Source organism: Bos grunniens, chromosome 12, assembly GCF_055505025.1.
Source record: "Bos grunniens cultivar Pamir isolate PY7600 chromosome 12, Bosgru_T2T1.0, whole genome shotgun sequence".
Lineage (NCBI taxonomy): Eukaryota > Metazoa > Chordata > Mammalia > Artiodactyla > Bovidae > Bos > Bos grunniens.
In genome coordinates this window covers 28,563,281-28,581,305 of record NC_141176.1, presented here as the reverse complement: position 1 = coordinate 28,581,305, position 18,025 = coordinate 28,563,281, and the positions used below count along the sequence as shown (strand labels likewise).

At 35.9% G+C, this 18,025-nt stretch overlaps 1 protein-coding gene across 8 annotated transcripts in view; it reads left to right on the top strand.

The window, feature by feature from the left end:
• PDS5B (PDS5 cohesin associated factor B) overlaps nt 1–18,025 on the top strand; it is a 185,508-nt gene that overhangs the window by 142,501 nt on the left and 24,982 nt on the right. For all 8 annotated transcript variants that reach the window (XM_086329422.1, XM_086329419.1, XM_086329418.1 and 5 more), the window contains exons 22-24: nt 3,336–3,404; nt 5,031–5,167; nt 12,922–13,045. In XM_086329422.1, the coding sequence (XP_086185548.1) occupies nt 3,336–3,404; nt 5,031–5,167; nt 12,922–13,045 (330 nt within the window). The remainder of the gene's footprint in view (nt 1–3,335; nt 3,405–5,030; nt 5,168–12,921; nt 13,046–18,025) is intronic.

Here is an 18,025-nt window from a genome sequence, read left to right as displayed (position 1 = left end):
CAGGTTACATTCACAAGAGTGGTATACTTACGACCATCAGTCTATACATTTAATTTTTCAATTTATTGCTGAAGTATTTTTCAGACTAGTTGTAAAACCTTATTTTCCTTTCAGCAGCATATGACATTATTGTCAAATTACTTAATTTTTGTCCGTCTAATTAATATAAAGTAATATCTCTTAATTTGCGTTTCCCTGATTACTAAGAATGTGTCTAGTCATCATTCATGTTGCCTCTTTTCTGAAATTCCTCTTGATGTCTTGCCTTTTTTTCTTTCTTGAGTTGTTTATGTTTTTCTCACAGGTAATCTTAACACACATATTTTTTTCAGGTACATGTTAAAGTGTGTTCATAAAATGTATAAAATCCTATTTATGGTGTATCTTTCTATTCCCTTCATAGTGTCCTTTGAACAAAAGTTATTAATTTTAATGTAACTAAATTTATCATTCTTTTATCTTGTAGTTAGTGCTTTTTATATCTTAAGAAATTATTTCCTATGCCATTGTCATAAAAATAGTCTCTCATACGTTGTTTTTAAAGTTTTAAGGTTTTCTTTTCACACATAAAAATTTTAATCCATCTGGTTTTGATTTTTTTTGCTTTTTTTGTATGCTGTGACTCAAGAACTCCATTTCTTTCTGTTCTCCATTAGGAGAACCAACTTTCCCAGCATAATTTCTAGAGTGTTCTCTCCTTCCAATCATCTGCAGTGCTATCATTCTTATACAGCCTGTATTTTTTCCCATTGCTTAGTTTGCTCATCTACAATGTGTCTTTAATTAAAATTTTGTAGTTTTCTCTGTAAGCAGATTTAAATATTTCTCTTATACAGCTTTGTTAGGTATTTCAGTTTTAAGAATTATTTTGTTGGTGGTGAATTTGGGCAGTTATTTTATAGTTTTTAATCTTATTATCTTGTGCTAAACTCTTTTTCACTTTTCATCATAATTATGAGAAAGGCTCATTTTGATCGTTTCCTTATCCATAAATATTTTATTGCTACATATTTTCTTATATTTCTACATGTATTTTCTGTACTTACCTTTTTTCATCTCAACTTAATCTATCAGTTTTTGAAAGAGGTATATTCAAGTGTTCTGTTATAATGATGAAATTTTTAATCTTTTTTTAAAAAATCATTTTTATTTGACATTATCCTGCTAGTTTTACAGATGTTCATAATTTTGTATCTTATAAGATTAAAGAAAAATATGTCAGTAAACTTTTTATTAAAATATTAGTATCCCATTTAACTCCATACCCCGTTTATATGCTTTTTCATCTTGACTAGTATATTTGTCCATTAGTTTTAGATTTTTTGTGTGTTTGTTTTTAGTTTTATTGCATCTATTATGTTTTTTTTTTTAATTTTTGAACCTGTCTGTTTATTGATCTTGTGAAAAGAAAGTGAAAGTGAAGTCGTTCAGTCATGTCCGACTCTTTGCGACCCCATGGACTGTAGCCTGCCAGGCTCCTCTGTCCATGGGATTTTCCAGGCAATAGTACTGGAGTGGATGGCCATTTCCTTCTCCAGGGGATCTTCCCAACCCAGGGAAGATCTTACGATGTTTTTTATTTTCTATTTGTAATAATTTATGCTGATTGAATTTTCTTGTGAATTAAATATTTATGTGGAAGGCATCTTTGAATAATTCTTTCAAACTGGCTTGTAATTTGAAAGATTTCTGAAAATATTTTTCTCCCTATTCTTAAATATTAGAATTTTATTTTTCAACTCTCTTGGCTGTGGAAAATTCAGAACATTGTTTTTTGGCATGTGGTCTTGCCACCAAGAAATCTGAAGTTGATCTGGTTCTTGTTTTTTTTGGTAGGTTCCTCTATGGGAGCTTTGGGATTTTGGGGGATGTTCTTGGTTCAGAAATTTCGTCAGTATGTTTCTAATGAGATTCTTTTTTTCATTATTTCCACTTCATGCTTTGAAGGTGCTTCTCTCCTGAAGACTTGGTCCTTAAACTATTTGTAAATAGCTCTGTGTGTCTGGGGAACTTGCCTTCTGTATTGGAACTACCTATCCTGTTGCTAGAAGGTCATCTGAGGTGCTCTTTGACAAATTTCTGTTTCCAACTAGAAATGGCGCATGTCAGGTTGAGGGGAAAATGAGATCTCCTGTGTTCCAAGATTGGGTTCAGCTCTTTGATCACCTTACTTATTCCCTGGCTGCTACTGTAAATTCACATCTCTTAATACTTTCAGTTTATCATCTCCATATTACTCTATGATTGTTCTAAAAAGATGACTTTTTGGAGGGTGTTTTCTGTGTTTTTCTGGAGATGTCAATCCTCTAGCTCTGTTTTTTTGTTTGTTTTCTTTTTGCTGTATATTTTCTGTTTTTTGAAATTTTTCTATGGTTTTGGTTTTGTTTTCTGGGCTTCCCTGGTGGCTCAGACGGCAAACAGTACACAATGCAGGAGACCTGGGTTTGATCCCTGGGTCAGGAGGATCCCCTGGAGAAGGGAATGGCTACCCACTCCAGGATACTTGCCTGGAGAATTCCTTGGACAGAGGATCCTGGCCGGCTACAATCTTTGGGGTCACAAAGAGTTGGACATGACTGACTAACACTGACTTTTTTGCTTCCCAGCCCAGCTACCGGGGTAAGAGGGATGGGTGTGGGGTGGGGTGTGTGGGTGTGAGTGTGTGTTGCCTTTAAGTAGGAAGATACTGATGTATGTTTTCTGTTACTTCAGCTGCAAGCCTTTATATTTGTTCCCTGCTCAAGACTTTTTGCAGCTACCTTTCCCCTTGTTTATGAACTACAGCTGACCATTGAGCAAAATCAAAGTTAAAGCTGCCAACCCTTTGTGTTGTGGAAAAATCTTTTTACAGTTTATAGTCAGCTCTCTGTATGTGGTTCCTTGGACGTTTGTGGTTCAGTCAAACATAGATTGTATATAGTGTATTACTGTAGTATGTATTCACTTAAAATCTACATGTTGGTGGACCTGCACAGTTCAAACTTGTCTTATTCAAGGCTCATCTGTATCCTTTTTGGCTCCATTGATTTTTATCCTATTCCTTGCCGGCTGCCTTAAATAAATGAAACATTAGTCTTAAAGGGGGTTAAGCAAGGAAGTGTACATAAGTTGTTAAAGTCAGTCCTGTCTCATACTTGCAAAGAACCAACTGGAGCTGGGAGCATAAGGTTCATTTTGGTGCTAGTGAAGACAGGTCTTTCAAACTTTTTGCGTAAGTAACAGAAAACGTAGTCATATATAATGACTGTTGCTGTAGAAGGTAAAGATTTCATTCATTCTCTATATATTAATTACATATGAGAATTTGTATCTTAAAGTCCTTAATTTTTGTTTAGCTTCCAGGAAAAAAGACAACTAAGCTTTGGGTTCCAGATGAAGAGGTTTCACCTGAAACAATGGTCAAAGTGAGTGACATGCACAGATCTGCTGATTTTAATCTACTTACCCTATTATTATTATATTATAGGTGTTAATAGTTCCTGTTATAAAGATATGGCTATTGAAGTAATTCAAGTTTTTATGTTTATTCTATGACATCCTTTGGGCCATGAGAGTGTAGGGTGATACTGAGAAACCTGAGACTTTGGGGAGCTGCACATAATCTAGTTTGGAAAATAAAAAGAGTGAAAACTCCTTCCATGTTACTTTTTCTTAGATATCAATATTTTAATGGCAGAAGACAATGCTGGCTTTAAGTACCTTCTCTTTTCAGTAAAGATGGTCATCCAGGTTTTAAGACTGTTCAGCAGGGCTTCCCAGGTGGCACTAGTGGTAAAGAATCAGCCTACCAATGCAAGAGAAAGAATCTGCCTGTCAGTGCTGGAGACGAGGGTTCAATCCCTGGGTCAGGAACATACCCTGGAGGAGGAAATGGCAACCCGTTTCCAGTATTCTTGCCTGGGAAATCCCATGGACAGAGGACCCTGGCAGGCAACAGCCCATACAGTCACAAAAGAGTTGGACATAACTGAGCATGCACGCACATCTTTTCCATGGGATTTGATAAACATTTTTATTTAAAAAAATTCAACCTGTAATTTCTTGAGTTAGAAGTTGTATATAAAAGATTGCTTATCGCTTCTGTAGGAGTATTACCTCTCTAAAACCGTATGTAGTCTGTAATATAGACCTCAGTCTATATTACAAGGTGTGAAGGCCAAGAACAAATACATTAAATATTGTTTTTCTAATTATACTTTCTTATAAATAATTTTGTTGTATATTTATGTTTCATACTGTGAACTACTTTTTCACATTATTGCAGTTTCAGATTCTGATACTGTTTCTCCAGACCTGTAGAGCAGTCTTCCTTTAGCATCATTGAATGATGCTGGAAACTTTTGAGTTCAAGTGTGAACCAGTTTTCTCTGCATTGGTCTCAAGCAGCAGTTTTGTGTAGTTGGACAACACTGTATTAGAAGGCAGGCTGCCTGCACTTAAGTTCATGGTTATGAAGTGGCCAAGGAAGAGAATCTGAAGAGTGTAAGCCACATACCATAGTCTGAAACCCATTTAGCTCTGAAGCTTCAGATCTATAAAAAGTAAGGTAATATGTAAAAAAGAGAAAATGTGTTGTACCACTTCAGAAAGGGTTGTTCCAAATATTAGAGGCAGTAACAGGTATTAAAGTACTGATATTGATAGTAAGTACTGCATAATTATGAAAAATGCAGTACAAATGTAAGGTGGTATAAACTCTTAGACACAAAAGATGAAATACGGTTTGCATTTGGGAACTTTATGGATTAGGGAAGTTAACATGATTTTACTGTGGATTCTAAAGGGTAGAGTGTTGAGAAACATTTTTTAAAAAGCAGTAAGAACCAGTTTTTAGATAAACCATTCGTCAGTTACCAGGAGGTGGAACATTTTTAAAACATTCAGTTATCTTCACACATGCAAATAAAAATAATTTTTTCTTTCCTATTCTTAAAACACATCTATTAAAAACATTTCTTCATTCTTTCTCAAAGCTAATGTAGAGTTTCTTTGAACAGTAGCAATGTTGTGTCAATTTGTATTTTAAATAGATTCAGGCTATTAAAATGATGGTTCGATGGCTACTTGGAATGAAAAATAATCACAGTAAATCAGGAACTTCTACTTTAAGATTGCTTACAACAATATTGCACAGTGATGGAGACTTGACAGAACAAGGGAAAATTAGGTATGTAAATACAGCTCCAGCATTCTTTGGATTACACAGTATGTTAACATCTGATGTAATTTTTGAATGATGGTTTCTTTTTAAACAAAATAATACAGATTTGTAGATATGCATATACTTTTATTGTAATAGGCTTTTGTATAGTGGTTATTTCAAAATGACAGTCCCATGTCTAGTGCAGATTACTGCTGAATGCTTTTAAGTATTTTTAACAGTAGATGTTTACTTTTTTCTAATACCTTATATGAAACTGTTAATGTACCAATCAGTAACTGGTGTTTTACATTCTTGTTAATATTTAAATACAAAAGAACAGACCAAATAGAAAACAGCTTATCTGAATCTGTTTCCAAAAGTATTGTTGTTGTTGTTTAGTTTTGCTAAGTCGTGTTTGACTCTTTGCGACCCCATGGACTCCAGCACACCAGACTCCTCTGTCCTCCGCTGTCTCCTGGAGTTCGCTCAGACTCATGTCCATTGAGTTGGTGATTCTATCTAATCATCTCATCCCCTGCTCCTTTTGATATCAGTCTTTGCCAACATCAGTGTCTTTTGCAATGGAATTGGCTCTCTGGAAGTAAAAATATATGCATACGTGGAAAATACACTTGACACAAAGTATTAAAAATACATATACTTTTTTGTTTGTGTTTTGTTTGAAAGATGTATAGTCTAGTGATTGAAAACATGAACTCTGGATTCCAGATTCAAATCCTGGGACCACATCTTAGCAGCTTGGTACCTTTCAGCAAGTTACTGTAACTGCTCTGTACCTCAGTTTCCTCAGCTATAAAACAGAGATGATGATTAATGCCTATCTCATCTAGCTATTATGGTAATCAAAAAAGGTAGTATATTTAATGTATTTAAAACACTGTCCAGCAAATAGTAATTAGATATATTGATGGTAGTGGTTATGTCAGAATTAGCTAAAATTTAGAAGTTTGTCCTCTGTGAAAATACAGGTACCATTTATAACATCTTATTGGTAGTTAAAAATATAAGAGTAACTTCCCCCACCTTTTATATATATATGTGTGTGTGTGTACACATCTAGCTTAAAGTCTTCAGGACCAAATATAAATGGTAATTGTCAGCTGCTTAATACTTTGCCATCTTTGCTTCATTTCTTATATGTTTTGCGCATACGGTACTTTTTGCATAGAATATTAGCATTAACACATTCTTCTCAAACAGATCAAATAAAAAGAAAGTTCTGTAAGGTATTCCACATGTATAACTCATTTATTACCTTTTCAGTAAAATTAGTTGTCTCTACCTTCTACTCTTATAATTTATGTTAGCATCCAAGAGTTACATAATAATTAGAAAAATTTCCTTAGTATTGATACATTTTGTCTCAAATTTACTAATTACATTATTTATGTGCATACTTAGGTCTCATGCCACCTGTTTTTATTCATAGTATTCTTTAACAAAATCACATGTGTTCTTGAATTCTGTAAGTGTGTGTGAATTACATTGGATCTGTCTGCATTTTTTTAAAAAATTTAATGAAGTACAGTTGATTTACAATAATGTGTCAATTTCTGCTGTGCATCAAAGCGATTCAGTTAAATACACACACACACACACACACACACACACATACATGCCTTTTCATATTCTTTTGCGTTGTAGTTTGTCACAGGATGTTGAAAATAGTTCCCTGTGCTATACAGTAGGGCCTTGTTGTTTCTCCATCCTACAGCTGAAAGTTTGCCTCTGCTAATCCCGAACTCCCACTCCTTTTCTCCTCTACACCTCCTCCCCCTTGGCAACCACATGTCTTCTTTCTATTTCTGTGAGTTTGTTTTTGCTTTGTAGATTTGTGATTTGTGTCACATTTTAAATTCCACATATAAGTGATATCATATGGTATTTGTCTTTCTCTTTCTGACTTTGCTTAGTATGGTAATCTCTAGGTCCATTCATGTCGCAAATGGCAGAATTTCATCTTTTTGATGGCTAAGTAATATTCCACTGTATACATGTACCATATCTTCTTTGTCCATTCATCTGTCGATGGACATTTACACTGTTTCCATGTCTTAGCTATTGCAAATAGTGAACATAGGGGTGCATTTATCTTTTTAAGGTTAGTTTTGTCTTGATGTATGCCCAGGAGTGGAATTGCTGGAACTTTGTTTTTAGTTTTTTGAAGAACCTCCATATTGTTTTCCATAGTGGCTGCACTGATCTACATTCCTACGAACAGTGTAAGAACAGTGTCCTTACACAAGGAACTTTTCTTCACACCCTCTCCAGCATTTGTTGTTTGTATACTTTTTAATGATGACTATTCTGACTGGTGTGAGGTGGTACATCATTGTAGTTTTGATTTGCATTTCTCTAGTAATCAGCAATATTGAGCATCTTTTCATGTACCTGTTGGCCATCTGTATGTCTCCTTTGGAGAGATGTATATTTAGATTTTTTATTTTTTGATTGGCTTGCTTGTTGTTGAGTTTTATGAGCTGTTTCTGTATTTTGGAAAGAAAGCTGTTATTTGTCACATCATTTGCAGATATTTTCTGCCTATCCCTAGGTTGTCTTTTCATTTTGTTTGTGGTTTCCTTTGCTGCAAAAGCTTGTAAGTTTAATGAGGTCCCATTTGTTTATTTTTGCTTTTATTTCTATTGCCTTGGGAGCCTGACCTGTGAACAATTGTGTGATTTATGTCAGAATATTTAGGCTTTCTTCTGTGAGTTTTATCGTGTCGTTTTGTTTTTAAGTCTTTAAGGCATTTTGAGTTTATTTTTGTGTATGGTGTGAGAGTGTATTCTTACTTGATTGACTTCCATGCAGTTGTCCATCTTTCCCAGCACCACTTGATGAAGATTGTCTTTTCCTCATTGAATATTCTTGCTTCCTTTGTCAAAGATTAATTGTTCACAGGTTTGTGGATTTATTCTGGGCTCTCTGTTCTGTTCTATTGATCCACTTGTCTGTTTTTGTGCCAATAATATACTGTTTTGATTATGGTAGCTTTTTTGTATTGTCTGAAGTCTGGAGGACAATGCCTCCTGCTTTATACTTTTCCTCAGGATTACCTGACAATTCTGAATCTTTTTTGGTTCTGTTTACCTTTTAGGATTATTTGTTTTAATTCTGTGAAAAGTCTCATGGGTAATTTGATAGGTATAACCTTAAATCTGTAGATTGCTTTGAATAGTATGGCCATTTTAATACTCAATTCAAGAGATGGGATGTTTTTCCATTTCTCTGAATCATCTTCAGTTTTATTAATATTTTGTATTTCTCAACATATAAGTCTTTCATTTCCTTGGTCAGGTTTATTCCTAAGTATTTTATTTTGGTGGTACAGTTTTAAAAGGGATTGTTTGTTTACACTCACTTTCTGATATTTTACTGTTGCTGTAAAGAGATGCAGCCTGTTTCTGTATATTAATCTCGTCTCCTTCTACCTTGCTGAATTCATTTATCAGTTCTAGTAGTTTCTGTGTGGAGTCTTTAGAGTTTTCTATGTAGTATCATCTGCATATAATAATAATTTTTACCTCTTCTCTACCAATTTGAATACCTTTTATTTCCTACTCTGCTTTAGCTGGGACTTCCAATACTATGTTGAAGTGAAGTGGTGACAGTGGGCATCCTTTTTTTCCAGAGTATACTGGGAAGGCTTTCAAGTTCTTACTGTTGAATATTATATGGGCTGTGGGTTCATCATAAATAGCTTTTATTATGTTGAGCTATGTTCTCTCTGTACTCATTTTCATAAGGGTTTTGTATCATGAATGAATGTTGACTTTTATCAATTCTGTATCTACTGACGTGATCATGTGGTTTTAATCCTTTCTTTTGTTGATGTGGTGTATCACATTAATTGATTTGCATGATTTGAACTGTCTTTGTGACCCTGGGGTGAATCTAGCTTGGTTGTGGTGTATGACCTTTTTTATGTGTTGAATTCAGGTTGCTGATACTTTAAGAACTTTTGTGTTTATTCATCAAAGATATTGACCTGTAATTTGCTTTTTTGATGGTGTCTTTGTCTGGTTTCGGTAACTTCATTGCCAGACTTCAGGGTGATGGTGACTTCATAGAATGTCTCTGGGAGTGTTTTCTTCCTATTCACTCTTTTGGAAGAGTTTAAGAAGTTCTTTTTTGTATGTTTTATAGAATTCCCCAGTGAAGCCATCTGGTCTTGAAGTTTTGTTTGTAGGCAGTGTTTTTGGTTTGGTTTTCTTAATTACAGATTCTGTATCGTTTCTAGTGATTGGTCTGGTTATCTGTTTCTTCTTGCTTTTTAGTGGGCTGTATGTTTCTAAAAAGTCGTCCTTTTCTTCTAGGTTCATAGTATTGTTCATAGTAATTCTCTTTCAGTTTCCTTGTACTTCTGCAGTTTGAGTTGTGATTTCTCCTCTTTCATTTCTTATTTTGTGTATTTGAGTCTTGTCCTCTTGCTGAGCCCGGTCAGAGGTTTGTCAATTTTTGTTTGCCGTGTCAAAGAATCAGCTCTTGGTTTTATTGATTTTTTTTTTTTTGATGTTGTTTTTAAATCTCTGTTTTATTTATTTCCTCTCTGATGTTTATTATTTCCTTCCATCTGCTGACTTTAGGTTTGTGATTTGATGGTTTTATTTTGTATTATTCTTGTATTCTCTTCTTTTTGATTTTTGTTAATCTGTTGTTATGTTTTTGATTTGTGCCTGCCCTGGTTTTCAAATATATTAAACCTGTTAATATACCTACTTGCTTTAGATTTAGGTAATCGTACAAACTGAAACACATTCTAGGAAAAGACAAATCTATATTTTCTTACTCTCCTCTCCCACATTTTATAATTTTGTTGTCCTTATACATCCTCATAGTGACACTTTGGCTGTTCGTTTTGGTAATCATTGGCTTCACAGTAATTTTATTTTTTTGAAGAATTTGTGTACTTATTTCAGTGATTTACTTTCCAATTGTGATTTTCTCTTTCTTATAGATTCTTGCATCTTTTCTACTTAGAAAGGACCTTTCAATATTTCCTTTAAGATAGGTTTAGTATTGTATTCTTTAAGTTGCTGTTTTTCTGAGAAATTCTTTATTTCTCCTTCTATTCTATAGGATAGTCTTGCTGGGTACAGTATCTTGGGTTGCAGATGTTTCACTTTTGGACTTTGAATATATCTTGCTACTTCCTTATGGCGTGCAGTGTTTCTGTAGAGAAATGAGCTGATAGCCTTTTGGGGGTTCCCTTGTAGTTAACTTTTCTTCTCTTGCTGCCTTTAAAATCTCTCTTTAACATTTGCCACTTTTATTATAATGTGTCTTGGTATAATCTGTTTGGATTTATCTTGTGAAGGGCACTTTGTGCTTCCTCTATTTGGATATCTGTTTCTTTCTTTAGGCCTGGTAAGTTTTCAGCCATAATTTCTTCAAGGACGTGTTCATTCCCCTTTCTTTTTTTTCTTCCAGAATCCCTATCATACATAGATTTGGATGCTTCATATTATCCCATAGGTCTCTTATATTGCCTTTTTTTAGGGGGTGGTTGTCTGCTGATCTACTTGGGTAATTTCCATTTTTCTGTCTTCCAGAAAAATGGAAATTTTTCATTTTTCCATTTAAATAAATGGAAATTATTCCTTCTGCTGTCCATAGCCTTTAGTTCAGCTTTGGTCTCTTCTAATGAATTCTCTGTTTTTTTCCTTGGCCCCTGCTTATAGTTTCCAATTCCTTTTCACAATAATCTGCATCTGTATCAGTGGCCTTTCTTAATTCCTGTAGTATTTTCATTCATTTTCTCCATTTTGAATTCAGTGTCTGTTAGACTGAAGAAGTCTGTTTCATTGTTCTTTCAAAAGGGGAATTCTCTCTATTAATGGAGAGCGCTTTTTCTGCTTCTTTATTTTACTTTTATTTCTTTTGCTCTGTGAGTCTAGAGCAGTTACCTGCTGTGGTCTTTGAGGGCTGTTTTTCTGTGGGGGTGACCCTGTGTAGCCTGTGTGAGTTTAATATTTTTTGGTGTGAGGGCAGTTTTTTAGTATGGATGCCTGCAGCCTGTTTCTTCCGTGTATGCTGGCCATTATCCCCTTGATAGGAGCGGTGACAGATGTTGTAGTGACCAGAGCCTGCACAAACTATCAACCAGGCCTCCTCTTTGGTCTGTGGTTGTCATTGCCCTGTTGGGGCAGGGTCTGCTCCCAAGTTGTTGGGAGTAGAAGCCCCTGATCCATTTCTGATCTGCACTACAAGGGAGGTAGGATTGGAACCCCCTACCAGAAGAGGAGCCACTGAGTATTGTTCCACTGGATCTGTGTACCTGTGAGTATGCTCCGTTGTGTCAGCTTCACCTTTTGTGTGAACTCACAAAGTGCACTGTTGTTGGCACTGCCTTCGCCTCACCTCAAGTGTGGCTATGCTGGCAGTTGGTCTTGGTGTCTCTCAGGAGTTGTTTTCACAAGGTCACCAGTGCAGATACGCTGAAGTCAGGTCCCAAGACTGTAGTAGTTGCATACCTGGACCCCTGGACCTGCTGTGGGAGCTATGGAGGCACTGCAGACCCTGACCTGGCCCAGTCCCCGAGTGTATGTGCCCACAAAGCCCACAGCTGCTAAGGCCAGACCCGTCCACCTGCAGGAGCTCTTGTTGGGTCTGTGTTCTTAAACTAGTCTTCAAAAACATTGTTGTAATGGACAGAAGAGCTTGGCAAGCTGCATTCCGTGGGGTCACAAAGAGTCAGACACGACTGAGTGCGCACACACACACACACACAAAGTATTTTAATTAGTTACTTTTTAAATTTACTAAATTCCAACAAGGAAATCAGATTTTCCTTAGCGGTGGTTGAGTGATTTATCTTATAATAACTACTTGAAATATTGCTATTGATGAACTGAAAATATCTCTGCAACCTGTAACTTCAGAACCTTTAATGTTGTCATACACTCTGTAAATATTTTTACGTAATTGTTAGAAAGATAAAGGAAGAGTCTTAAACCAACTAGATCTTTAGATCTTGGAAGATTAAGATTTGTTTCTTTTGCATCCTGGAAGATTAAGATTTATCTCTTTCACATCCCTCTCATTATGGTGTATTTGTTGTATGTATAGTAAATAATAATGTTTTACTATGGAGCTATATAGGGAGTCCTAATTAAGTAGTTACAACTTCCCTCCTTACAATATTTCAGTGAATCAGTAATTCATCTGATATGTCTCTGTATTAGGAAGGATTATTTAAATATATTTACTAGTCAAGGATTTCCTAATTGCTGAAATATATCCCATTTTACGACAGATTTTCTTCCCTTAAAAAGAGGCTCTTGATGATATTTCAAAATTGAATACTAGCTAAAAATAGTAATTTTTTTAATCTACTGTACCTGCTTTTATGTTAACTTCTTTTGTACTTAACACCATAGTTTTAGTTGAATGATCAGCAAGTTATGATATTTTGTGCGTAATACATAAGTAAACACATATCCCCGAAAAAATCCATAGTGGAAGACTTGAGACCTAATAACTGAACATACAAATAGATTCGTCCTAGGCTTGGCTGAAAGCTTTCTGTATAGAACAAGAGAATTCAATGACTAGCTTAGACTTGTGTTCAAGCAAAGAATTTTGTTCTGTTGGACACCATCTTCCAAACATAATATAGTGGTCAGTACCACTGAATTGTTTTCTGCCTTTTTTTTTTAGGCCAGAGGAATTTTTATAAAATTAGATACACAAAGTAGGAATATTCTTGTGCAGATGTTTAGAAATCTAATTCATATTCTTTCTTGCTTATTTTTCAGTAAACCAGATATGTCACGCCTGAGACTCGCTGCTGGGAGCGCAATTGTGAAGCTGGCCCAGGAGCCCTGTTACCATGAGATTATCACGTTAGAACAGTATCAGCTGTGTGCTTTAGCTATCAATGTAAGGAAAATGGTTGGTTGTACAGAACATGATTCTTTGTGTTCTTTGACTTTTAGTATTTGTGGTACTTCAGTATTTAAAACATCTGTTTATTATGATTTTAGTTTTGGTACTATTATTCAGATACTTGACTAGTCAATATGAGAAATGAGATTTTTGCGAAGCCCATAATTTTCTGGTTTACTATTCCCTCTTTAATTTTGGAGATAACCTTATTTTGCCATAAAATGAGAATTGTTTAAAAAATAACATATTAAATTTCTTAGAAAACAACGTATGTAATTAATTTTTCAAATTGGTAGTACTTGCAGTCTATCGATTTATTGGACTCTTGGTCTGATATTTCTTAGGGTGTTAGTGGTATTGGTTGTTAAGTAGAAATTTTTTTAAAAAATTAGGGCAAGTATGGATGTTAAGAAAGATGGACTTTGTTTGAAACTTGCTGTGTGTAGTCAGTATGTGCAGATCATCAGTTAAATGTCCATTCTGTCCAGAGAACATCCATGCTTGTTAAATTCTAGAGACTTTGTTTTCTAGCATACTGTATATGTTACTGTCTCAGTCATCAAATTCCCAATGCGAAAGTTCAGATTACCTAAGTTTAAAGGTTGTTTTAGAATTCTGTTGACTGTGAAACATGTATTCATTGTAAAACGTTAATTATTAGCACATTCTCACAATTTACAAATATGGGATTACCCTATTGTAAACAAAGCTTTTTCCTAATTTTGTCGTTCCTTTCAACCACAGGCTTGTCTCTGCTGTCTTATCCTCTCACTCTAACCTGCTCACGTTTTAGCATTTGCTTTCACTGTTTTCCAAAAATGATCTAATTAAGTCCCCCAGTCCAATGGTCTTAATCTTTATTATACATGTCCTTTTGGCATCATTTGACACGACTCATTGCACCTTTATTTTTGAAATATTTTTTTTTGGCTTTTGTCTCCTGATTTTTGTCATACTTCACGACTACATTTTTTGGCCCTTCTCAAGTTTCTGGACCCACTTCCAATGCCAAACAGAAATTTCAAACTTTTATTTCCTGAGAACGTAAGACTGAATCTCTCCCAAATCTATTCTTTCCTGACACACAGAGAACCTCAGTAAACATTAAGTAAAGGTGAATGGCATTTCTTAGACCTAAAAGCATGATTTATATTTGACTATTTGCTTGTGTTTGCACCTTGTCACAAAAGTACAGATAATTCTGTCCTTTGATATCTAGATAATTCTGTCCTTTGATATCTAGATAATTCTGTCCTTTGATATCTGTTACATCTTTTTTATTCATACCTTCTTAACCTTAACCATTCTGATTGCTGTACCCATCGTTAGCTGTCATCTGTGCCATTGGGAGACTTTTCTATGGTGGGTTAAATTTCCCTATCAACTTCTGGTCATGTTATTCCCCTGGTCAGAAATATTTATGGGCTTGTACTCATAAGAAAGAAAAATTGCATATATTTTACCTAGAAGGCCATTCAAGCCCTTCTAATATTTGGACCTGCATATGGACTGGAAGAACCACAAGCTGGAATCAAGATTGCCGGGAGAAATATCAATAACCTCAGATATGCAGATGACACCACCCTTATGGCAGAAAGTAAAGAGGAACTCAAAAGCCTCTTGATGAAAGTGAAAGAGGAGAGTGAAAAAGTTGGCTTAAAGCTCAACATTCAGAAAACGAAGATCATGGCATCCAGTCCCATCACTTCATGGGAAATAGATGGGGAAACAGTAGAAACAGTGTCAGACTTTATTTTTCTGGGCTCCAAAATCACTGCAGATGGTGACTGCAGCCATGAAATTAAAAGATGCTTACTCCTTGGAAGGAAAGTTATGACGAACCTAGATAGCATATTCAAAAGCAGAGACATTACTTTGCCAACAAAGGTTCGTCTGGTCAAGGCTTTGGTTTTTCCAGTGGTCATGTATGGATGTGAGAGTTGGACTGTGAAGAAGGCTGAGCGCAGAAGAATTGATCCTTTTGAACTGTGGTGTTGGAGAAGACTCTTGAGAGTCCCTTGGACTGCAAGGAGATCCAGCTAGTCCATTCTGAAGGAGATCAGCCCTGGGATTTCTTTGGAAGGAATGATGCTAAAGTTGAAACTCCAATACTTTGGCCACCTCATGTGAAGAGTTGACTCATTGGAAAAGACTCTGATGCTGGGAGGGATTGGGGGCAAGAGGAGAAGGGGACGGCAGAGGATGAGATGGCTGGATGGCGTCACTGACTCGATGGACGTGAGTCTGAGTGAACTCGGGGAGTTGGTGATGGACAGGGAGGCCTGGCATGCTGCGATTCATGGGGTCGCAAAGAGTTGGACACGACTAAGCGACTGATCTGATCTGATCTGATACATTTTAAAATTCTGTTTAGCACACCACCCTTTACCTATGTTTATTTCAGTGAAGCCAAACATTTTTTTTCTTTTATGTACCTGTAGTTTGCCTCCCTCTAATTTTATTTTCACCCTCTTCATTTCTGCATACCCAAATCCAACCCTTTCTGCAAATCAAGGCTCAGACACAGTCTTCTCCACGAAACTAGCTCTAATTCATACAATAGATCTCCTTTGGATCCCCTACAGATTTTATCTACAGTCCCGATACATACTTACTTGCCTTGTCTTAGTTACATGCCTATGGTTTATTTGTGTTTACTTGAGTTCAGCTCTTTAAAGGCAATGTTGTATCTCAGTGGCCTTTGTCATGCATTTGAATAGAAAGTAAATCTGGAAGAATAAAAATTCAATACCAATCTTGAAAGCAAAAGTGGCCCAGTTGTGTCCAACACTTTGCAACCCCATGGATTATACAGCCCATGGAATTGTCCGGGCCAGAATACTGGCGTGGGTAGCCTTTCCTTTCTCCAGGGGATCTTCCCAACCCAGGGATCGAACCCAGGTTTCCTTCATTGCAGGCAGGCAGATTCTTGACCAGCTGAGCCACCAGGGAAGCCCTTGAAAGTCAATCAGTCATGTCTGACTCTTTGCGATCCCATGGACTATACAGTTCTACAATTCTCCAGGCCAGTCTAGGTATTTTAGAATTTGAATGCACTTCATGAAAATTTACTGTGTACTTCTATGTGCTATGCATTGTTCTAGGTTCTTCAGATACAAAGGTGAGTCATGGCTATAGCCCTTAAGAAGATAAGCTCTTAGGAGAACAGAAAATATAAGTGCTGTTAATACAATGTAATACACACAATAATTGAACTGTTTACAAGATACTACAAATAACTCTGAGAATAATTTACACTTAAAACGTATACTTTGCTGTACAGCAGAAATTAACACAAAAGTTTATTTAATATGCAGACTAAAATGAATTTCTTAGTAGGGAGTAAAAGCTTTGATTGGAACTTTATCTCAGAAAAGTATTTGGTAGTATTAGATCCCTTGTGGCTCAGCTGGTAAAGAATCTGTCTGCAGTACGGGAGATCTGGGTTCAGTCCCTGGGTTGGGAAGATCCCCTGGAGAAGAGAAAGGCTACCCATATTCTGGCCTGGAGAATTCCCTGGATTGTATAGTCCATGGGGTCGCAAAGAGCTGGACACGACTGAGTTGACTTTCACTTTCACTTTCACTTTCCTTATATTGAACCAATTACTGGTTATAACCATAAACATGAAAGTATAAAGTGTCTGCTTTTTTGAGAGTGTATTTTTCCTGATAAAAATTGTGTCACTCTATCCTCTGCTTCACATGTTTTTATAACGTAGTCAAAGTGTAAATCTTTACTTCATATTTTTAATAGCCTTGTTGTTCAGTTGCTCAGTTGTGTCTGACTCTGTGACCCCATGGACTGCAGCACGCCAGGCTTCCCTGTCCTTCACCGTCTCTTGGAGCTTACCCAAACTCATGTCCATTGAGTCAGTGATGCCATCCAGTCATCTTGTCCTCTGTCATCCACTTTTCCTCCTGTCTTCAATCTTTCCCAGAATCAGGGTCTTTTCTAATGAGTTGGCTCTTTGTATCAGTGGCCAAAGTATTGGAGTTTCAGCTTCAGTATCAGTCCTTCCATTGGATATTCAGGGTTGATTTCCTTTAGATTGACTGGTTTAATAACCTAGTTGAAAGGATAAATATGTTCTTTACTTCATATTATTTTTTATAAACTAGTGAAAAGGGTAAATCTTTGCAAAAATAAGAGCAAACATTGGAAGACTTCCTCATTTCCCAGGAGCACATCTTTTAAATCTTTATTTAGGTGATTCTCTTTCGCTGTACCCATTGGATCATCATTCTTGTCAATTTTCTCATATTTTGTTGTTAAATGTCAATTGCCTTGCATATGATTGGACAGTTTTTTTCTAACATTATCTTAATGACCTTTTGAAACTCTCCTACCTTTGCTGTGATTCACAGTTGACATTGTAATTAATTTGCATTGTACTATTAGATCGTCAGTGATTACTGAAGAATGACAGAAACATGGCTTTGGAAATGTATCTAAGTAGTGTGGAGGGATATTTGAGTGCTCTTCAGTGTTTTGTTGTTGTTTGCTTGCTTGCTTTATTGAGGTATATTTAATTTACAGTATTGTGTTAGTTTTAGGTATGACTAGTGTAGTGATGCCGGTTGCTTCTGCGGTTATATTCCACTATAGCTTATTATATTAGATAATAGTATTGAGTGAAAGTGAGAGTTGCTCAGTCATGTCTGTCTCTCTGCAACCCCATAGACAATAGCTCCCCAGACTCCTCTGTCCATGGCATTCTCCAGGCAAGAATACTGGCATGGGTAACCATTCTCTTCTCCAGTATAATATTGACTAGTTTGTATCTATAATATATTCTTACAAGTAGCTTGTTCATTTATGAATATATTTGTGATATATTGACTTTTAATTATATTGTTTGTTTGTAATTGGATATTTTCATAATGAATAATTGGATACTGAAAATTACTCTCCCTATAGGAGTAATAATGAGGAAGGGGTAATATAAGTTTAATTTTGTTTTGTGGAGGATAA